The sequence below is a fragment of the Pan troglodytes genome, chromosome 12, assembly GCF_028858775.2.
Source record: "Pan troglodytes isolate AG18354 chromosome 12, NHGRI_mPanTro3-v2.0_pri, whole genome shotgun sequence".
NCBI classification, from domain to species: Eukaryota; Metazoa; Chordata; class Mammalia; order Primates; family Hominidae; genus Pan; species Pan troglodytes.
In genome coordinates this window covers 12,279,123-12,302,190 of record NC_072410.2, presented here as the reverse complement: position 1 = coordinate 12,302,190, position 23,068 = coordinate 12,279,123, and the positions used below count along the sequence as shown (strand labels likewise).

The following is a 23,068-nucleotide window of genomic DNA, read 5'->3' as shown; positions in this document are numbered from 1 at the left end:
TGGTTTGATCTTCCATCCAGACCACTAAAACTTTCTCCATATCAGCAAAAGTCTGTTTTGCTTTCTTATCATTTGTGTGTTCACTGGAGTAGCACTTTTAACTTCCTTCAAGAACTTTTCCTTTGCATTCACAACTTGGCTAACTCTTTGACACAAGAGGCCTAACTTCAGCCTTTCTCAGTTTTCAACATGCCTTCCTCACTAGGCTTAATTACTTCTAGCTTTTTTTTTTTTAAAGCATTTCTAGCTTTCGATCTAGAAAGACATATGACTCTTCCTTTCACTTGAACACTCAGAGGCCACTGTAGGGTTACTGGCCTAATTTCCACATAGTTGTGTCTCAGGGAATAGAGAGGCCTGAGGAGAGGGAGAGAGATGGGGAAATGGCAGGTCAGTGGAGCAGTCAGAACACACACATTTACCAATTAAGTTCACTGTCTTATGTGGGTGCAGTTTGTGATGCCCCAAAACGATTACAATAGTAACATCAAAGATCACTAATGACAGATCACCATAACATACAATAATAATGAAAAAGTTTGAAATATTGTGAGAATTACCAAAACGTCACAAAGACACAAAGTGAATATGTGCTGCTGGAGAAAGGGCTCTGATAGAATTGCTCAATGCAAGGTTGCCGCAAGGCCTCAATTTTTAAAAAGTGCAATATCTGCAAAATGCAATTAAATGAGGTATTTCTGTACCTACTTTGGGTTGTCAAGGGATTAAATGAATTAACACATGAAATGGGCTTAAGACAGGGCCCGGCATATCATACATGCTCCAGTGTGGCAGCAAGGAGCAGGCCCTCTGTGACCCTACTTTTAGGGTCCTAATCCTGATCTTGCCACTTGCTAATTGTATAACATTGAGAAGGCTGCTGACATGCTGTGCGTCAGTTTCCCCATCTATAACATAGGAATAATAATATCTGACCTAGAGGGTCATTAGAAGAATTGAATGAGTGAATATTTGAACATGCTTAGATTAGGGTCTGGAGGATAATAAATGCCCGATAAATGTTAGTTGCTATTGCCATCCCCCCCAGTACCCTCAAACTTTCTATCCCCCTGTCCCACCAATTACCACATTGTGATGATTTTTCCTCCTACATTGAAATTACTCAAAGCCTTCCTTCCCTGTCATCTCTCCCCGACCATCCCTGGTTGCACACTCCCTCCCCATTCAGCCTGGTCCTCTTCAAATCCACTCTCCAGGAATCACCAGCCCCCTACCTGAAATGAAATCTAAATTCCCACTTGCCAGCTGCCTCCCTCCTGGGGCCTTCCAGCATCTTCTGTACTGGGTTATATTAGTTTGTTCTTTCACTGCCACAAAGAACTACCTGAGATTGGGTAATTTATGAAGAAAAGAGGTTTAATTGACTCATAGTTCCACAAGCCTAACAGGAAGCATGACTAGGAGGCATCAGGAAACTTACAATCATGGTGGAAGGCAAAGGGGAAGCAAGCACCTTTTTCCCATGGCAGCAGGAGAGAGAAGGAGCAAAGCGGGAAGTGCCACACACTTTCAACCAACCAGATATCATGAGAACTCACTCACTATCACAAAAACAGCAAGGGGGAAGTCCACCCCCATGATTCAATCACCTCTCGCCAGGCCCCTCCCCCAACACATGGGAATTACAATTCAATTCAAGATGAGATTTGGGTGGGGACACTGAGCCAAACCAAATCATGGGTCAAGCTCAAGCTCCCACATGTGGCCCTGGGGTGCCTTCCACCTGCTGGGCCTTCCCACTTCCACCCCACCCACACCTCTCTGTCCTCTACTGAGGCCTCCACACCTGTCCTGTGCTCCTGCTGTGGCCTTTCTTATAGACGTCTTTCCCCTCACACTCTTGCTTCCCTCACCTGATAATTTAGTGCTTATCTTTTGAGACCCAGTTGAGGCTGCCAACTTCTCTAAGACACTCTCCCTGAGCCCCTTCTGGAATAAGGAGCCCCCATATAAGCTTCCTGGAGTAGCAGCCTGGGCCCGTCTTGTCATTGCACTGTTACTTTTGGTTTGTGATTGTAAATTCTGTGAGCACAGAAGTTGCGAATCCTCAATTTGGCATCATCACACCTAGTAGCGTCTGGCTCTCTGCACAGATTAATTCACCTACGAAATGAAATTGCCTTGTGTAACTACATCACACCTGGCTGTGGGATTGCTTGGAGCTTTGCCTTCAAATCATGTGATCATCTTTGAAACATACATTTCTGAAGGGTCCATGAGGTAGCTGGCCAAGGAAGTTGGGAGCTGATATCTCCCTTTGGAATCATCTAGTGGGATTTGCTACAGGGATGAATTTCCTAACTTAGAAAATGATTAACAATTTTAAAAAATCAATATTTGCAGTCCACCAGCCAAAGTGAGTATTTTAGGGTCTGCCTCTCCTCTTTATTCCAGGCGAGCAGCTCAAGCAGTCCAGGATGCATCTCAGGCAAGGAGGGGCCACAGCACTGTCCCTGCTGTTATCTTTCAACTGGATTCACTTGTTCTCTTGGGCAATCTCCATTTACCCAATACCTGTAAGGGTAAAATTAAGAAAATAGCTAACACATATTCAAGTTCTTGCCATTTACCAGGCACTGTCCTAAGATTTCATGTGTAGTAACTCATTTAATGTCTCAAGACAAATCAACGGGACAGAGATTTTTCTCTTTGTTTTTTGATTGATGTTACAACAGCACCTGAAATGATGCCTTGCACAAAGTTAGACTTTATGAATATTTGTTGAATAAATGAATGAGTGTAATAACCCTCCACAGTTTACAGAAATTCACCAAGTCTTCTCTTTGTTAAAAAGTGAAGTTAAGGATAGTTAAGCACCTTAGACATTACTCATCCCTGCCATTTGTGCACTAGATTTTTAAAAATATGATTCTAATAGCTTATTGCCAAAAAGTCTTGTTTGGTCTTTTTATACAAAATAAACTTTTATAAATAGAATCTTGCCATCTCATTGACTTTATGGTTTTAGATATATTGTGGTATTTCTCATGAATCTTACCATGATGGTGGGTTCTTGATATTGTTTGGCTGTGTCCCCACCCAAATCTCATCTTGAACTGTAGCTCCCATAATTCCCACGTGTTGTGGGAGGGACCCAGTGGGAGATAATTGAATCATGGGGCTGGTTTCCTCCATACTGTTCTCATCATAGTGAATAAGTCTCATGAGATCTGACGGTTTTATAAGGGGAAACCCCTTTCACTTGTCTCCCATTGTCTTCTTCCCTGCCACCATGTAAGACATGCTTTTCACCTTCTGCCATGATTTTGAGGCCTTCCCAGCCACACGGAATTGTGAGTCCATTAAACCTGTTTTTCTTTATAAATTACCTAGCCTTGGGTATGTCTTTATCAGCGGCATGAAACGGACTAATAGAGTAAATTGGTCCCAGTAGAGTGTTGTGCTGTTGTAAACATATCCAGTGACTTTGAAACTGGGTAATAGGTAGAGGTTGGAACAGTTTGGAGGGCTCAGAAGAAGAAAGGAAAATGAGGAAAAGTTTGGAACTTCCTAGAGACTTCTTAAATGGCTTTGACCAAAATGGTGATAATGATATGGACAATGAAATCCAGGCTGAGGTGGACTCAGATGGAGATGAAGAATTTGTTGGGAACTGGAGTGAAGGTGACTCTTTCTATGTTTTAGCAAAGAGACAGGTGGCATTTTGCCCCGGCCCTACAGATGTGTGGAACTTTGAACTTGAGGGAGATGATTTAGGGTATCTGGCACAAGCAATTTCTAAGCAGCAAGGCATTCAAGAGATGACTTGGGTGCTGTTAAAAACATTCTATTTTAAAAGGGAAACAGTATAAATGCTCAGAAAATTTGCAGCCTGAAGATGTGATAGAAAAGAAAAACCCATTTTCTGAGGAGAAATTCAAGCCTGCTGCAGAAATTTGCATAAATAGTGAGGAACCAAATGCTAACCCCCAAGACAATGGCAAAATGTCTACAGAGCATGTCAGAGACCTTTGCAGCAGCCCCTCCCATCACAAGCTAGGAGGCCTAGGAGGAAAAAATGGTCTCATGGGCCAGGCCCAGGGTCTTCCTGCTGTGTGCAGCCTAGGGACTTTGTGCCCTGCATCCCAGCTGCTGTAGCGATGGCTAAAAGGGGCCATGGTATAGCTGGAGGCATGGCTTTACAGGATGCAAGCCCCAAGTCTTGGCAGCTTCCACATGGTGTTGAGCCTGCAGGTTCACAGAAGTCAAGAATTGAGGTTTGGAAACCTCTGCCCAGATTTCAGAGGATGTATGGAAATGCCTGGATGTCCAGGCATAAGTTTGCTGCAGGGGCGGGGCCCTCATGGAGAACCTTTGCTAGGGTAGTGTAGAAGGGAAATGTGGGGTTGAAGCCCCTACACAGAGTCCCCATCGGGGTACTGCCTAGTAGAGCTGTGTCCTCCAGACCCCATAATGTCAGATCCACTGACAGCTTGCACCATGCACCTGGAAAAGCTGCACTCACTGCCAGCTTGTGAAAGTAGCTGGGGTGGGGGGCTGTACCCTGCAAAGCCAGGGGAGCAGAGCTGCCCAAGACCATGGGAACCCACCTCTTGCATCAGTGTGATCTGGACGTGAGACAAAGAGTCAAAGGAGATCATTTTGGAGCTTTAAGATTTGACCACCCCACTGGACTGTGAACTTACAGGGGGCCTGTAGCCCCTTTGTTTTGGCCAATTTCTCCCATTTGGAACAGCTGTTTCTTATTTCCCACCTATTTCCCAAATATTTCTTATTTCCCACCTATTTCCACCCCTGGGGAGTGGGGAGAGATGGGGGTGTGTGTGATTGGAGAGATCAATGGGGAATCATGTATACATTTTTTTAAATACCCAATGCCTGTACCACCATTGTATCTAGGAAGTAACTAACTTGCTTTTGATTTTACAGGCTCCTAGGTGGAAGGGACTTGCTTTGACTTGGTTTGTCTCAGATAAGACTTTGGACTGTAAACTTTTGAGTTAATGCTGAAATGACTTAAGACTTTGGGGGACTGTTGGGAAGGGATGACTGGTTTTGAAATGTGAGGACATGAGATTTGGGAAGGGCCAGGTGTGGAATGATATGATTTGGCTGTGTGCCCACCCAAATCTCATCTTGCATTGTAGCTCCCATAATTCCATGTGTTGTGGGAAGGACTCAGTGGGGGCTAATTGAATCATGGGGGCAGTTTCCCCTATACTCTTCTCATGGTAGTGAATAAGTCTCATGAGATCTAGTTGTTTTACAAGAGGTTTCCCCTTTCACTTGGCTTTCATTCTGTCTCTTGCCTGCCATCATGCAAAATGTACCTTTTGCCTTCCATCATGATTGTGAGCCCTTCCCTTGTGAAACTGTGTGTCCATTAAACCTTTTTGCTTTATAAATTACCCAGTGTCAGGTATGTCTTTATCAGCAGTATGAAAACACTAATACAGTTCTAACAGTTTGTTTAATCTGTTTTTTGAGTGGATGTAACCCATAAACAAATACCTTGCATTTCTTGAGACATCACCTATTAAATAAACATGTTTGGAAATGAGAAATAATTTTGCCTCAAGAATCCCTATTTCCTAATTTATCTTTTGGGCCACGATGAGTTTCTTATATCAGATTTTCTTAAGACATACTCCTCCTGTACTCTAAAACACACTGAACATGGAAGACTTCTCAGACTCCTTGGTTAAACAAACGTAAGGGTACAGCAAAGAGTAAGAGCCACTGGTGCACCTCTCCACCTGGCAGCTGGAAGTTTGGCTGGGGCCTCTCACAGTTCTTTTCTTAAAGACTATTTATTTCTTATTTCCCACCTATTTCCACCCCTGGGGAGTGGGGAGAGATGGGGGTGTGTGTGATTGGAGAGATCAATGGGGAATCATGTATACATTTTTTAAAATACCCATTTCTGAGATTCTCTGAGAGTCATTGTATTATAGTCACAGCCCGGAGCATGGGTGATGATAATATAGCATAGATGAAAATGCCACAGACTTCCTTAGAGCACTGACAGGAACATTATCTGTAATGAAAAGAACATGCTATTTAGGAATAGAGAGCCCTGGGTTTAAATGCTAGCTCTGCCGTCACACATGAGGGACCTTGACTTAGGTATGTTTACTTCAGTTGAGCCTCAGTTTTCCCAACAACTCTATGAAATAGGAAATTATATCTCCATTTTACAGATGCAGATTCAAACCATAAGGAGATACCATTACATATACACTAGAATGACTAACATTAAAAAGACTGTAAAGACCAATTGTTGGCAGGAATGTAGAACAACTATAATTATTATACACCGCTGGTAGGAATGTAAAATTGCATAACCACTTTGGAAAATTATTTGGCAGCTTCTTACAAAGCCTGAAATGCATCTACCGTATGACTGAGCCATTTCACTCCAATGTATTTACTCAAGAGAAATGAAGACATGTATTTTCTCTAAGAATTGTACATGAATTTTCATAACAGTTTTATTTGCAATAGTCCCAAACTGGAAACAACCAAAATGTTCATCAACAAGTGAATGCATAAATGAATGCGGTGAGTACATTACATAGACTAGAGTACTACTAGCAATAAAAAGGAACAACTACAAATATATATTGTAATGTGGATGAATTTCAAAACAGCATGCTGATTGAAAGAAGCAAGACAACACATACTCTGCAATTCCATTTACTTAAAATACATCTCACCTATAGTGTCAAAGAACAGTTCAGTGGTTGCCTTGGGGTGGGAGTAAAGAAAGGAATGGAGTGCAAAAAGACATGAGGCATTTTGTTCTGTAGCTTGATTGTGATGCTATTCTCATGGGTGTGTACGGTTGTCAAAACTCTTCAAGTGGTGCACTTTGAATGAATGCATCATTGTAAATATATTATTTCTCAATATTGTTGATTAGGGAAGAAGATAAGTTGTTTAAAGCAAAAATAGGCATGAGGTTTATCACACATGCAGAAGATCTGTATCTATATTTTATACATAATATGTATACATATCTTTATATATAAAATCTCAACAGTAGCAAAGTGGATGGGGGAGTGGAATTGAGGTATACTGCATTGTTGTAAGGTGCAGAATTTCAAGGGAAGTGGAATTAAAAAGTTACAAATACAAGAGGCATGTGAAACCTTTTGTGTGTGTGGTTAAAAGAAAATAATTTGGAACCTGATCCTATGTGTGTAGACCAAAATAAGAGGAGAGTTGAGCATAGGGCCCACTTTGTGCTGGGTCAAGGGGTGCCTAGACAGATGTCAGCGTAAGCAGTGAGGCCTGTAAATGGATTGGAAGAAAAGTAAACTTGGACAGAAAGCAAAGGAGAGGTTTTCCAATGGGAGAACAATGTGGTGGAGACTCATGGTTGCACGTATGGTCATGGTGCAGGGTGACAGTTTTGACAGACCCATGAAGACTTTGGTAGACTTTGGAGGAGCAGGTTTAATCTCGAGGTCTACGTCAGATGCCGACAGGCCTCTGCTGTTCCTCTGGTTCGTGTTTGCAGGTGTAAATTTTTTTGTTATTTTTCTTTTGACCTATTTCTCTTTATATTTTGAGTGGGTTTCTTGTATAAAGCATCTAGTTGAATCTTGATTTTTTAAAAGTCATGTCTGACAGTCTCCAAATTAAATAGTACTGTTTAAACCATTTGCACCTAATGTAACTATCAATAAACATAGAGTTTTAGAATATTATCCTGCAACTTTTTCTCTATTTATCCCATATGTTCTTTGTTCCCTTTTCCCTCTGCTCTTGTGTTTCGTGGACTAATTAAATAATTTTTAGGTTTCCACTGGTAGCGTTTTAACTATGCCACTGTTATTTTTTAGTGACTGTCTACAGTTTAAAATCTGCATCACTGACATCATATTCTTTCCTCAAATAGCGTCATAGCACTTCACAGGTAATGCTCCTTCACACATGTGCTGACTGCACCGCCACTTCCATCACACGTGTCTGCTTTGTCCCGCAGGTATGCTGGGGCCCTCCTGGATGAGGGTTGTCTTCCAGGGAAAGGAGCTGGTCAACAGTCGCTCGCTGCAGGCTCTGGTGGCGGGGCTGAAGGCCTACAGCACCTGGGAGAACATCCGCTGCCTGCAGGACTGCGTGAGTGCACTGGAGGCGTGGTGAGCCCCAAGGCCTGCAGCCCCTGTGGGTCCCCACGATACAACCCACACTGGGGGAGCACTGTGGGGCGGGCAGATAACATGCTTCAGAGTCTAATAGAAATCCCACCTGCCCATGACTCCGGGTTCCTTTCTTACCAGCCTCATAGTCTTGTGTGTCTCCCTCATATGATGCTGCCAGGACTGATAGAATACATGTTTGTAAAATGCCTGGCCCATGAAGGCACACAATAAATATCATGAAACTTGGTGGGGCAAAGGTAGTAGTGGACAGTATGGGAAAGGGCCACTGAAGGTTCAGATGATCAAAGCTCTGCTCCAATGTTTTAATCCCTTGGGGAGAACACAGGAAATGACCCCAAGGGTTTCCCTCACCCCTGGTGAGGACACAGGAGGCAGAGCATTCAGAGACTTCGTGGTGTGTCTCCAGCCCCAGTCTCAGACTGGATTGTGTGGTGAGAAGCACAAGGTGTGAGAAATCCCAATATGAATATTTGAGGGAGTTGAGGGGGACTCTGAGAGCAGCTGGATCTGTGTGCAGCTGTGAGAACAGAAGCCCTGCAGGACTCTGCAGGTCTCCACACCCATGCGGGGGTCCAGAGCCCATGACAAAGTGAACCCAAGTTGGGTGTCTGAGGGCAGGACACCCAGCATGAGGCTGTGGACCTGTGACGTGGTGGCACGGCAGGACTGCAGGATCAGCTGTGCACTTCATTCGAATGCAAGCCAGATGTGGCAGCTACTGGAACTCCAGACCACACCCCCAGAGGAGAATGGAAGGAGGGAGCCCCTGTTGGTCTTTGGTCTGAATTTAATGCTGAACTTCATCAAATATTTGCTTATAAACAGCACCTCTGAACATGAAGGGGAAGATGAAGAGTTTTAGCTTCAGAAGAGAATGGATCAAGGGCAGCTGTAGAAAATAAAAGGGAAAGGATGAGTTTCTGGAAAGCCGATTCCCTGCCATCCGTGTGGAGCTAACGGATGGCACAGAGGGGCAATGGTGAAGAGGGGCTGAGCCTTCATAAGAGGCAGAGCTGCGGGCACAGCCTGAGGGCCTCTCCCATGTGATCCATGGTGTTTGTCCACCTGAAAGCCAGCGTGATCATTTCTTTTAGGTGGCTAAGTGAAGATGTGTCCTTGATGATGGTGGGGGGTGGGGCATGTCTGCTTCATTCCTATGGGGTTGTTGCGTGGGGTCCACATGGAAAAGAAAGGGAATGGAGAATGAAATAATAGCTGGCCTAGGGTGCAGCTGGCCAGGAGCTGAGGTCCTCCAAGGCAGCTGGGGCAATGGCGCGAGGTGACTCTCCTTAGCTAAGGAGGGCCCTGCCAGGGGGCTGGTTTCTACCTGCATCTCCAGGAGGTGGCTGTCCCTTCAATGAGCAGGCTGGGAGCAGCTGGGAACACAGCCCAGGGATTCGGGGGTAGAGTAAGAAGGTTAGGTCAGCAGGTGGGGGGTATGACCTGAAGTGGCCCCTCAGGCAGGGACAGCCCACACAGTGGGGTGTTGGGGCACTGCTGGGGGCCCTGAGCTCAGACACTGTGGCCCTGACAGGTGACTCAGCCTGAGGGCTTGCGCAGAACCTCTCGCAGGCTCCTGCTCCTCTGGGCTCCCGTGACTCATTCCCTTTCTCGCAGTTCACAGGTGGGCAGGCCCAGGGGTCTCTCACCCCCAGGCCTTCATAGCCTCCCTGCACAGAGACCCTCCTGCACCCCTCTTGTCATCCTAACCCTCATCCCTTCGTCCTGGCCTCAGTGCTTGTTCTGGGAGGCCGTATTTCCCCAGGGTCAATGCTGAGCCCTGGCAGTGCCACCCGGAACAACCGCCCTCGCCTGCTCTCCAGTGATCCAGCCTGTCATGTTCACCCGTGCTGCCGAGGACCACCCAGCAGTGTGGAAATAACCCCACCCTGTTAGAGAAGACGCAGTCCATACTGGAATGCCAGCCCCCCAGGCACGCTGCCTCACAGAACTCTGCGCCCAGTAGCTCCTGAGCAACCTGGGGCAGAGGGCCCTAAAAGGCAAATGCTGTGTCCTCTGCTCACAATAATTCTGACACCAGATGTGTGGCTTTTCCATAACAACCAGTCCTCTAATTCTCTGTGGACACTAACGGGGTGCTCTGCAACAGTGGCCTCCAACCTGTTTGGCACCACGGACTGGTTTCGTGGAAGACAATTTTTCCATGGATGGTTTTGGGGGTGGGGGGTGCGGGGTAGGGGAGATGTTTTCGGGATGAAACTGTTCTGCCTCAGATCCTCAGGCTTTCGATTCTCATGAGGAGCGTGCAGATCTCTCACATGTGCAGTTCACAATAGGGTTCACGCTCCTATGAGAATCTAATGGTGCTGCTGAACTGACGGGAGGTGGAGCTCAGGCAGTAATACTTGCTCCCACCACTTACCTCTTGCTGTGTGGCCCGGTTCCTAATAGGCCATGGTCTGGTACTGGTCCATGGCCTGGGGATTGGGGAACCCTGCTCTACAATTTAATTTATTCTGACAACGACTACCTGGAGTGCATGCAGACTCCACAGATTAAGGCCTCAGTTCCATAAGTCTTCCCCCAACTTTGGATACTAGTCACAAATAGTGGTTCTCTGGGTTACCCGCACTGTTGTTATTATTATTATTATTGAGACAGGGTCTCACTGTCACCCAAGCTGAAGTGTAGTGGCACAATCACAGCTCACTGTAGCCTTGAACTCCTGGGCTCAAGCAATCCTCCTTCCTCAGCCTCCCAAGTAGCTAGGACTACAGGCGCATACCACTACACTGGCTAATTTATTTTTTGTAGAGATGGGGATCTCACTGTTGTGTTGCCCAGGCTGGTTTCAAACTCCTGGCCTCAAGTCATCCTCCCATCACACCCTCCCAAAGTGCTGGGATTACAGGTGCGAGTCATGATTCCTGGTCTACCCACACTTTTGCCTAACCTGTCTATAAATCAGGAGTTCCCATGACCCTCTCCTTAGGTTCAATAATTTGCTAGAACAGCTCACAGTACTCAGAGAAACACTTAAATATTTACTGGAAATAATTAAGGATACAGATAAACAGCCAGATAAAGAGATACATCGGCTGAGGTCCAGAAGGGTTCTGAGCGCAGGAGCTTCTGTCCCTCTGGAGTTGGTGTGCACCGCCCTGCTTGGCACAAGGATGTGTTCACCAGCCTGGAAGCTCTCTGAACCACATATTTTAGGGATTTTTTTTTTTTTTTGAGATGGAGTCTTGCTGTGTTGCCCAGGCTGGAGTGCAATGGTGCAATCTTGGCTCACCGCAACCTCCGCCTCCTGGGTTCAAGCAGTTCTCCTGCCTCAGCCTCCTGAGTAGCTGGGATTAAGGCATGTGCCACCATGCCCAGCTAATTTTTGTACTTTTAGTAGAGATGGGGTTTTACCATGTTGGTCAGGCTGGTCTCGAACTATTTTAGGGATTTTTATAGAGGCTTCATCGCATAGGCATGATCAATTATTAACTCAATCTCTAGCTCCTCTGCCCTTCCTGGAGGATGGCAGGGGTTTCAGGGAGGGCGATAAAAGCTGTGAGCTTCTAACCGTGGCTTGGCATTTCTGATGACCAGCCCCCATCCAGAAGCTGACCAGGAGCCCACTAGGAGTTGCCTCATTAGAACAAAAGATGCTCCAGCACCCAGGAAATACCAAGAGGTTTAGGAACTCTGTGTCAGGGACTGGGGTAAAAGAGTAAGTTTAGAACAAAGGATGCTTCTAGCATCCCTATCACTCAGGAAATAAAAAATGTTTTAGGAGCTCTGTGCCAGGAACCAGGGATGAAACACGATGTACATTTCTTATTAGATCACAGTATCACGGCCCTGATTTCCATTTTTGTTCCTTCCCTTCTCCTCTCCACCCCCAATCCACTTGACATCTAGCATGGAGATATTTGTAGAGACACAAATATTTGTTGAAAGAAAAGAATGAACATCTTCTAATTGTTTTAAGCTCATATGCACACACGCTGCATCTTCAGGTTGGAACTCCCTGGGAGTGAAGTGTGGACTTGAGTCTGGGGGCTACTGAGAGGAAACCAAAGACCATCTCTTTTTTGGGTTGTAGGACTAGGCACATCTTGCTTCCAAAAAATATATTTCAACACACATTTACTGCCTTTGAAGCCAGTAATCCTGGGCATGATTTTGGGCCAGTTATTCCCACCCTATGCCTCAGTTTTTCCATACATAATATGGAGATAACAAACCTTCCCTTGTAGAGGTTGTGGGAGTTAAATTCTATGAGACAAAGAGCATCAAATGCTCAACACATAGACTCAGGAAGTAGGAGTTGATGTTTCCTCGATGTGCCCAGGCTGGGGATTTGGAGAAAAGAGATACCACATGGTCTCTTTTGCTTGCCATTGTACCAGGTAGACAGGTGGCTGCAGAGCCCAGCACGACGAGGCAGGCCCTGTGCAGCTGCAGGGGCTCAGAGTACTCAGTGCAAACTGTGGAGGGTCCCCAAGCAGTGCCACTTGAGCAACTTAAGGAATGAGCAAGAGCCTTCCAGGTGGGGCTGGAGGACCTGCTAGGCAGGGGAACCTGAACTCAGGTTGAGGGTGTGGGAGTCTGTGGTGCACTGAGGGACACCATGACAGGCATGGGCTGGGTCTCAATGAGGATGCAGGGGAGGAAAGGAATAAAGGGAAAAAGCGGGAACCAGACCTAGAGAAGGCCCGGAGCCTGTCTGCACAGCTGCCTACAGCAGGCACTCTGTGGTGCCTTCAGGCCCCAGCACCACATCGTGCAGCTGATCCAGTGCACAGAGGCTCAGCCTGCAGCACTACAGCATGGTGCTTGGCACATATGGACACTTCACGTCAGCTATTCTCACTTATTTCCATTTTACAAATGAGTAAACTGAGGCTAGACCATGAGGGCAGTGAGGGCAGGGACCAAGTCCTTGATCACTACAGCCTAAGTCTGACTGTTGTGTGGAATATTCAGGAGATAGCTGTGGACTGAGTGATGACCAGCTGACAGACAGATGGACAGATAGACTGATGTGCACAGACATTGAATGAATGAATGAATGAATGAATGAATGAAAGAATGTCCTGTGCATCTGTTTTCTTTCTTACCCTTAAAACTTGGAATTAATCCACAAAACTTGGCCCCCTTGATCTTTTCTTGCTTTATTATTTTTTTACCCTGAACACTTTTTTTTTTTTTTTAAAAACATGATTTTATTATTACTTTTGGAGGGAGAAAGAACACTGTGTTGCCTACAGACTACTCATAATGAGAGCAATGATGACATTCATTAGCTTTAAAACCTGCACAACCCATCTTGACAGCTCATTTGTTGGGGACAAATTTTTATGTTAGTGTGTCTAGTTTAGGAGATGGGGACTTGAGAAGAGGGGAGCATGAGAAATTATTGTAAAATTTACCAAGATATGGGTGCATCTTGCACCTAATTTTTGCCACTACTCTAAACATAGGGCCCTGTGAAATCTTTTCCCTCTCAACTGCTAACTTTAGTGTTTGTTGCTATAGCCTAAAATGAGCATCATCTGTGGAGGGCAGCTTCTTGGCTGAGCAAAGTCTATTTGAAATCACATTTATTGCATTATTTTTATCAATTACAAAAGTAATATATATCCATTGTAGAAAGTTTTGAGAATAAAGAAAAGCACAAAAAAGTAAATATATCCCAAAATTATACTTCTCAGAGATGATTCTTACTGTCTGCAGTATATTCTTTCTGTGCAGTGGGTGTGTGTATTTGAAATTTTAGAACCCCCCTAATTTACCTAAGACTTGATATGGATATTACTTCAACTCTTTACTACAACCTTACTTTGAAGTAAAATTTTCATAGCCGGTACCATTTATCTTGTAGGTGTACCATAATGCATTCAATCAATTCCTCAGCTTATGTAAAATTGTTCCATTATTTTAAACAACACTATAGAAAACATTCTAGTACCTTGGCACCTAACTTTTATTTTTGTGCATACCTGGGATTGCTTTTTGGGAATCAAGTATTTAAATCAAACCTGTCCAACCCGTGGCCCTCAGGCCTCATGCAGCCCTGGATGGCTTTGAATGTGGCCCAACACAAATTCATAAACTTTCTTAAAACATTTGGGATTTTTTTGCAATTTTTAAAATTAGCTCATCAGCTATCATTAGTGTTTGCGTGTTTTATGTGTGGCCCAAGACAATTCTTGTTCTTCCAGTGTGGCCCAGGGAAGCCAAAAGATTGGACACCCCTAATGTAAATGATGATTGGTATTGTCAGTACAGGTTAAACCAATTTCCACTCCCACCAGCAGCTGAACGCAGAATGCTTAATTAGTTTCTAGACCAGTGGTTTTCAAATTATTTTGACCTTAACCTGAAGTAAAAGGTATGCTTTCCTTTACAAATCTTTACAACCCAGTATTTACAAAGACACATGTATGAAATTGAAAAAAGAAATTTTATGAAACAGTACCGGCCTCACTATTGTGAGGTGCTCTCATATTTTCTTATTTTGTGTCATCTTTTAAAAAGCAAGTCATGATACAGTAAATTGATTTCATGACCTGCTCATGTGTTGTAGCCTACTGTTTGCAAAACACAGCCCAGACTCACTGATCAAACAGAAAGGGTCTTGCTATATATAGTTGAGAGCTGCAGGTCATCAGAGTGTGTCTGTGGTGATCAAAAGAAGCTGGAGTTTCCGGGGAATAGATTTCTCAGCCCTGCTAGAAACCAAAATCTGGCTTCTGTTGAGACCAAAATATGATCATTTAGTTTTCACTGGAATGTTATTAATTTGGCCCTTGAGACTTAAGATTTGTATTTGAAAGTGGGAAAGAGATAAAGGCCTTCACATGTCTCCTGAGCATTGACACAGAAAGTGATCAGTTTTTTCTAACTGCTTGGTTTATCTTGGATCTGGGCGGAATGAGTGCACACAGCAGCCCCTCACGTTTGGCCTCACTGAGAATTCATGGTCCCAGCACTGCTGCTCTTGAACTGCTCTGTGGAAACCTTTGGATTCCAGGATTCTTTCTCTCCACAAATTGATGTTTCCATAACACTTGATGGTCAGTTTTAATAACATTATCACTCTGTGTTAGGAAATCACGAGAAAGTCTTAAACTAGCTATTTCTACAGGAACCTTGGCAATTGTGCTTTCTTTGGGTTGAATGTTGCAAGAGTAATATTCTGTTACTTAAGGAACGTTCTTAGCAGTGAGGTAGACACGTGCAGAGTACAAATAGAAGGGAAACTTTGGAATTAAATCATATTTTAGTCTTTTAACGCCTTTGTTTCTGAGTTCTAATTTTTCAAACTATCTTTACCTTTGTGGTATAATCTGTTCCTTTTTCTGCATAAAACCTGCGATAAATGAGATTTCACACAAGAAAGAAAAATTGTCCACAATATGATCGTTAAATGAACGATACTGGTTGGAATTTTCATAATTCATATTCATGCAAGCACCTCATAGCCTCAATGACTGCTGATTAAGAATCATTGCTAAGTATTGCTAAATTCTCTTTATGTGCAGAACAGTGTACTAGGTACATGTTCCCGGGAAGCCAGGTAATTTGAGGGGCACTGTACACTGTGCATGGAATTGCAAGGCCCTGAGGTTTCAGCATGAGCAGACTTCTGATCAAGATGCAACAACAGGCAGCAGATATACCCTCCTGACTGAAACAATCAAAAAATGGACAATATATGTATGCTAAACAGTTTGCAAGACACTGGACGTCACTGGACAGCTGCTGACATTCCCCTGTGCAAGCTTCCAGCTTCCTTATCTATGTTTGCAGCTCCATCTTTCAGGCTGCTGTTTGTTAGAAAAAAAATTATTTCTGGGGCTGTTTTTGTTAGAAGGGAAGTTTTGCTGAGGACTCATTTGCCCTCATATCTGCCTAAATAATTTCTATCTCCTATATCATTATGTGTAAAAGAACAAAGATGAGGATGACAACAGATTTCTCATTAGAAACAAGGCAAGTAAGGAGACAGTAGAATGGCATCTTTAAAGTACTAAAAGGGAAGAAAATCAATCTAAAATTCTATATCCAACAAAATTATGTTTCAAAAATAAAGGTATAACAAAGATATTTTCAGACTTGCAAAACTTGAGAGAATTCATCACCAACAGATCTTTATCATAAGAAATATTAAAGAAAATTCCTCAGGCAGAAGGAAAATGATACCAGATAGAAATATAGATTTATACAAAGGCATGAAAAGCACCAAAAGTAGTAACCATACGGATAAATACATGATGTTTTTAGCACTTAAATATCTTTAAAAGATAACTGCTTAGACAAAAATAATAACAATGTAGTGTGAGGTTTATAACATCCATAAAAATAGAATGCATGACAATAGCATAAAGGCCAGGAGAGGAGAAAAGAAAGTACACTATTGTGAGGTCCTTAGACTATGTGTGAAGTCATTTGCTATTATTTGAAAGTAGACTGTGATAAGTTAAAGATGTATAAGGTAGGAAAAGAAGAAGTATGGAAGAATGAAAAGATTATTCACATAGAAAACAAATAGCAAAATGGTATATTTAAACCTGACTATATTAATAAACACTTTAAATATAAATATCCCAATTCAAAGGCAGAAATTGTCAGACTGGATAAAAAAGCAAGACCAAATTATATGCCTACAAAAAACCCACTTCAAATAGAAAAGTATAAGTAGGTTAAAAATAAATGGATGGGAAAAGATGCACCATGTTAATGCTAGTCAAAACAAAGCTGGAGTGACTATGTTGATATCAGACAAAGTCGATTTCAGAGCAAAGAATATTGCCGAGAATAAATAACATCATTTCATAATGACCAGGGGCCTGTTCCTCAGGAGGATATTACAATTCTAAACGGTTGGGCACCAAATCATAATCCTATGAGGTGGCTACTTTGGTTATCTTCAGTTTACAGATGAGAAAGCTGATGTGGCCAGGCGCCATGGTTCACACCTGTAATCCCAGCACTTTGGGAGGCTGAGGCAGGTGGATCACTTGAGGTCAGGAGTTCGAGACCAGCCAACATGGTGAAACCCCATCTCTACTAAAAAAAAAAAAAAAAAAAGTTAGCTGGGCGTGGTGGTGTGATCCTGGCTACTTGGGAGGCTGAGGCATAAGAATTGCTTGAGCCCTAAGAGGTGGAGGTCGCAGTGAGCCAAGATCATGCCACCGGACTCCAGCCTGGGTGACGGAGTGTGACCCTGAAAAAAAAAAGGAAGGCAGGAAGGGAGGGAGGGAGGGAGGGAGGGAAAGAAAGAGAAAAAGAAAGAAGAAAGAAAAGAAAAAAAAAGAAGAGTGGGAGGGAGGGAGGAAGGAAGGAAAGAAAGAGAAAGGAAGGAAGAAGGAAGGAAGGAAAGAGAAAGGAAAGGAAGAGGGAAGGAAAGAAGGAAAGGAAGGAGGGAAGGGGAAGGAAGAGAAGGAAAGAAAAGAGAGAAAATTGAGGCTCTGAGCACTTGGGTGGACCCAGATCCCATTGGGGGATTTGAAGTCTGATTTATCTGACCCTAGAGCCCACGGTGATATGGTGAAGCTACAACCAGAGGACAGTGGGAAATCACCCCTGGAGCACCTGGGGAAGCTTCCCCAAGCAGGGTAAGTTCAGCTTTGCGGTACAGAATGAGCGGAAGTCACTGGGTGAATGAGACCCCCTTACTCTCTGCATTTGCACACGGGTCCTATTTCAGCTTTACAAACCTCTTAGTGTTAGGAAATCCTTACCTCCCAAAGGTGAGGTGCTAAACTCCATAGGGCTTAGTGCTTCCGATACCCCAAACCCGACCTTCCTACGGATTCTCTGTGCTAATGAAAAGGCAGCTTATTGCCATAGCAGACACAGCATATTTAGGGCCCCAGACCCAGGTATGTCCTGGCCTGGGGCTGCAGGGTCTTCTTGCATTTTATTTGTTTTTGTTAATAGTCAAAAGCACATCCTGTATGTGTAGATACCTTTATTAGTGCTTTACGTGGAGTAACTTAGCTAATTCTCAAATTGAGTGAATACTATTATTAGTCTTACTTTACACAAGAAGGAAACTGAGGCCAGAAAGATTAAATAATTTGCCAAAGTTTAAGTGAGTTTAAGTGCTAAAAAATGGCAGAGCCATACTTTTATTTTTTTTTAATTTTTATTTTTTGAGACAGTCTTGCTCTGTTGCCTAGGCTGGAGTGCAGTGGCATGATCTTGGCTTACTGCAACCTCCACTTCCCAGGCTCAAGTGATTCTCCGGCCTCAGCCTCAGCCTCCCAAGTAGCTGGCACGTACCACCACACCCAGCTAATTTTTGTATTTATAGTAGAGACGGGTTTCACTGTATTGGCAAGGGTGGTCTTGAATTCCTGACCACAAGTCATCCACCCGCCTCAGCCTCCCAAAGTGCTGGGAGCCACCGTGCCAGGCCTCATGCTTTTTTTTTTTAAACTTTTATTCTAAGTTCAGGGTTACATTTGCAGGTTTGTCATATAGGTTATTTGTGTGTTATGGGGGTTTGGTTTACAGCTAATTTCATCACCCTGGTAATAGCATAGTACTCAATAGGTAGTTTTTTTATCCTCACCTCCTCCCATCCTCAAGTAGGCCCCAGTGTCTGTTGTTCCCTTCTTTGTGTCTGTGTGTACTCAATGTTTAGCTCCCACTTATGAGTGAGAATGTGGTATTTGGTTTTCTGTTTCTGTGTTGGTTTGCTTAGGATAATGGCCTCCAGCTCCATCCTTGTTGCTGCAAAGGACACAATCTCATTCCTTTTTATGGCAGTGTAGAATTCCAGGGTGTATATGTACCACATTTTCTTTATCCAGTCTATTATTGATGGGCATTTAGGTTGATTTTATGTCTTTGCTATTGTAAATAGTGCTGCCATGAACATACGCGTGCATGTGTCTTTATGGTGGAATGATTTATATTTATTTGGACATATAACCAATAATGAGGTTTCTAGGTTGAATGGTAATTCTGTTTTAAGTTCGTTGATAAATTACCAAACTGCTTTTCACAGTGGCTGAACCAATTTACATTCCCACCAGCAGTGTATAAGTGTTCCCTTTTCTCTGCAACCTTGCCAGCATCTGTTATTTTTTTGACTTTTTAACAATAGCCATTCTGACTGGTGTAAGATGGTATCTCATTGTGATTTTAATTTGCATTTCTCTAATGATTAGTGATGTTGAGCATTTTTTCATATGCTTGCTAGCTGCATGTATGTCTTCTTTGAAAAGTGTCTGTTCATGTCCTTTGCCCACTTTTTAACAGAATTGTTTGGTTTTTACTTGTTAATTGTTTAAGTTCCTTCTGGATGTTAGACCTTTGTTGGATGCATAGTTGGCAAATATTTTCTCCCATTCTGTAGGTTGTCTGTTTACTCTGTTGATAGTTTCTTTTGCTGTGCAAATGCTCTTTCATGTAATTAGGTCTCATTTGTCAACTTTTTTTTTTTTTTTCTTTTTTTACAATTGCTTTGGCATCTTTGTCATGAAATCTGTGCCAAGGCCTATGTCCAGAATGGCATTTCTTATGTTATCTTCCAGGGTTTTTATAGTTTTAGGTTTTATATTTAATCTTTAATCCATCTTGAGTTGATTTTTGTATATGCTGTAAGGAACGGGTCCAGTTCCAATCTTCTGCATATGGCTAGCCAGTTATTTCAGCAGCATTTATTGAATAGACAGTCTTTTCCTCATTGCTTGTTTTTGTCATCTTTGTCGAAGATCAGGTGATCAGAGGTGTGTGGCCTTCTTTCTGGGCTCTCTATTCTGTTCCATTGGTCTATATGTCTGTTTTTCTACCAGTACCATGCTGCTTTGGTTACTGTAGCCTTGTAGTATCATTTGAAGTTAAATAATATGATGCCTTCAGCTGTGTTCATTTTGCTTAGGATTGCCTTAGCTATTCAGGCTCTCTTTGGTTCCATATGAATTTTAAACTAGTTTTTTTTTCTAATTCTGTGAAGAATGTCATTGGTAGTTTGATAGGAATAGCGTTGAATCTGTAAATTGCTTTGGGTAATATGGCCATTTTAACACTATCAATTCTTTCAATCCATGAGCATGGAATGTTTTTCCAATTGTTCGTGTCATCTCTGATTTCTTTGAGCAGTGTTTTGTGATTCTTATTGTAGAGATCTTTCACCTTCCTGGTTAGCTGTATTCCTTTTTGTGGCATCATGTTTTGTGGCATAACATGTGAACGTTAGCTTTATTCTTTTTGTGGCAAGTGTGAATAGAATTGCCTTTCTGATTTGGCTCTCAATTTGAACGTTGCTGGTGTATAGATGCTACTGATTTTTGTACATCAATTTTCTATCCTGAAACTTTGCTGAAGTTGTTTATCAGCTCTGAGAGCTTTTGGGTAGATACTACGAGGTTTTATATATCTAGAATTATGTCATCTGCAAACAGAGATAATTTGACTTCTGCCCTTTCTATTTGGATGCCTTTTATTTTTGTCTTGCCTGATTGCTGTGGCTAGGATTTCCAGTACTATGCTGAATATAAGTGGTGAGAGTGGCATCCTTGTCTTGTTCTGGTTCTCAGGGGGAATGGTTTCAGCTTTTGCCCACTCAGTATGAAGTTGAGAGCCATATCTTAAACCCAGAGACTATGTCCAAACTCATGCTCCAAACCATTCTGCCATATGAAAATTGAGTTGTGTTGGCTTCTGCCCTCTCTGCTTCAGAAAATAGCAGAGTCCTCCTTAATGGGATGAGCACAGTTTGGCTCTAACTTGTAATTTTCCAACTATCTGAATTTGGGTAGGTCCTCACTTCCCAAGCTTCAGTTTCCAGGTGTCCATAGACATGCTTTGCTGAGCTGCCCCGTGGTTAGTGTTAGCTGGAGGGGACCTTCTCATGGCGGTGGAAGTCAGCCACCAGGACCAGACCCTTCTTTTCTTATTAGTCTTTCTGAGATTTCCTGCTGTTTCCCCCTGTTGTCCAGCTGAGAGAAGTGAGGTGGGATTTGGTTAAATTACTCACCCCAGTCCCCTTTGGTGAGTCAAGGAGAGGCTGGAACTGGAGTTGGCAGAACTCTGCTCTTGGCGTGCAGCTGTGACATTCCCAGTGGCCAGTGCTTCGTGCTTACACACGTTCTGCATTTCAGCCTCTAATCTCAGCATGTAAGGGGAGAATCAAACTGGCCTCCTTTGAACGTGTTGAAAACCCTTCACCTGCCCTTGTGGGAACACTGCCTGAGAGCCGAACTCTGCTGGCTCTGATTAGTCATGTGATGCAGGCCTGGCAGTTTCGCTTCGTTTCCCACTTTCTTGCTTTAAGGATTGGGTGGGGTCAACCAAGTTCTTCAGACTGTTGATATTTAGTTCTACTTTCACATTGCCTCTTTTCTCCATATTCAAGCAAACCTAGATTGAATTTCTAAAATCCTGAGAGAATGATAGGGGAAACAGCCCTGGATCTTGCATTTCTGCCTTACAATGGAGAGGGGGCATTCTAAGAGATGGGACAGGTCCCTTGTCATGGAAGGGGAGCTGCTGGCTTTGGTGTGGTTGGAATCTCATGGTCAGGGCTCTGTAATCTTGGACTTTACCACTGGGAGCCTCAGTTTCCTTCTCTCTTAAGGCCCAGAACATGGTAGATATTCAATAAAACTTGATTCTCTTTCCTTTCCCTTTTGCTGGTTGTAGTAACAGATCACACTGAAAGATCCGAACACTTTCCCCTTCCCTTCTCTCCCTCTGCCTCCAGGACCCATTAGACATGGGAGCTGCCTGGTTGGGGTTCCTTGGGTGTGGCTTGGGACCATGGAAGAAAGCCATCTTCTCGGCCACTGCTGACACCAAAGCATGGGGGTCTACAGGTCTGGGACCTGAACACACCACAGGGTCTCCACTGCCCCTCCACTTGGGAGAGCTGGAACTCAAGCCCAGCTGCTGGCCTTGGCCCTGCACAACCACATTCTTTACAAGGACCTCCTGCAGTGTCTCCTGGCCCTTGTGTTACCTGAGCCCGGATGCCCATGGCCAGGGCCGGTGCCCTCCATCTTGGCTCCTTTGAAACCAACACTAGAAGGTGCCACTCTCGTGTCACCTTGCCCTCAGGGCCAGTCTCCACAGCAGGACTTTATGTCTTCCCACATCAGTGGAGACCCTTCTCATCTCTGCCCCCAGCTGCCCTGTTTCTCCTCAGTGCGTTCCAGAATTTCACGAAGAAGAACAGAAACAGCCAAAGCAGGGTGAAAAAAATATCTACAAAACTGGAGCGCAGTGAAGTCTCAAAAAAGCTCTGCAACCCAGCATAGTATAAGGTTATCAGCAAACACGCACTGATCCCTCCTTTCACGTTAGACGCAGAGCTGCTCTTTGCTGCTTGGAGATGTAATCCATCCGGGCAGTGACTGAGCGATTATATTTAATGATTGCATAGGGAACGCTGAAGCAATTCCAAGTGTTTGCAAATTTTTTCAGAAAGTGATGTGAGGCAGAGCCCTCTGCTTATTCAGTAGACTTTGTCCCAGGACTAACTCCTCAGGGACATTCAACACCACCTCATTTATCTGGCATCAACCAACCCTTGGAACAGAGCCAAGGCCTGAAATAAACAAAACAGATCTCTGGGAATCACAAAGAGATGTTGCAAAGCCCACGTACTGGAGCTCAAGCCCTTAGTCCACTCCTGAGGGAGCCTGTGGCCTCTGTTCCTGCTTGTTCCATGTGGCTTCTGGTTTCTGTGGGCTGTAGAGGAAGGGCAGATGGATTGTGAATGTAGACAGCTAAGACCACTCAGGAGCCAGGGACCAAGGAAGATCCAGAAGAACTAAAAAAAAATAGACTGAAAAATCCAAAAGCACAGTGGGCTCCTGCTCAGCCCTAGGCGGGACTCGAAGCTCGTCTGGAACAGTCCTCCAGGCAAAGTGGGCACCAGGCAAGCAGCAGACTGGTGCGAGCAGAGACAGTCATTCGGGGGTCTCCCCTCCAACCTGGATGCT

At 43.8% G+C, this 23,068-nt stretch overlaps 1 protein-coding gene across 1 annotated transcript in view; it reads left to right on the top strand.

Moving 5' to 3' along the window:
* Nucleotides 1-23,068, top strand: part of ACOXL (acyl-CoA oxidase like) — a 387,631-nt gene that overhangs the window by 192,656 nt on the left and 171,907 nt on the right. The window contains 2 exon segments of the mRNA XM_016949229.4: nucleotides 7,973-8,000; nucleotides 8,002-8,106. Coding sequence (XP_016804718.3) covers nucleotides 7,973-8,000; nucleotides 8,002-8,106 — 133 coding nt within the window.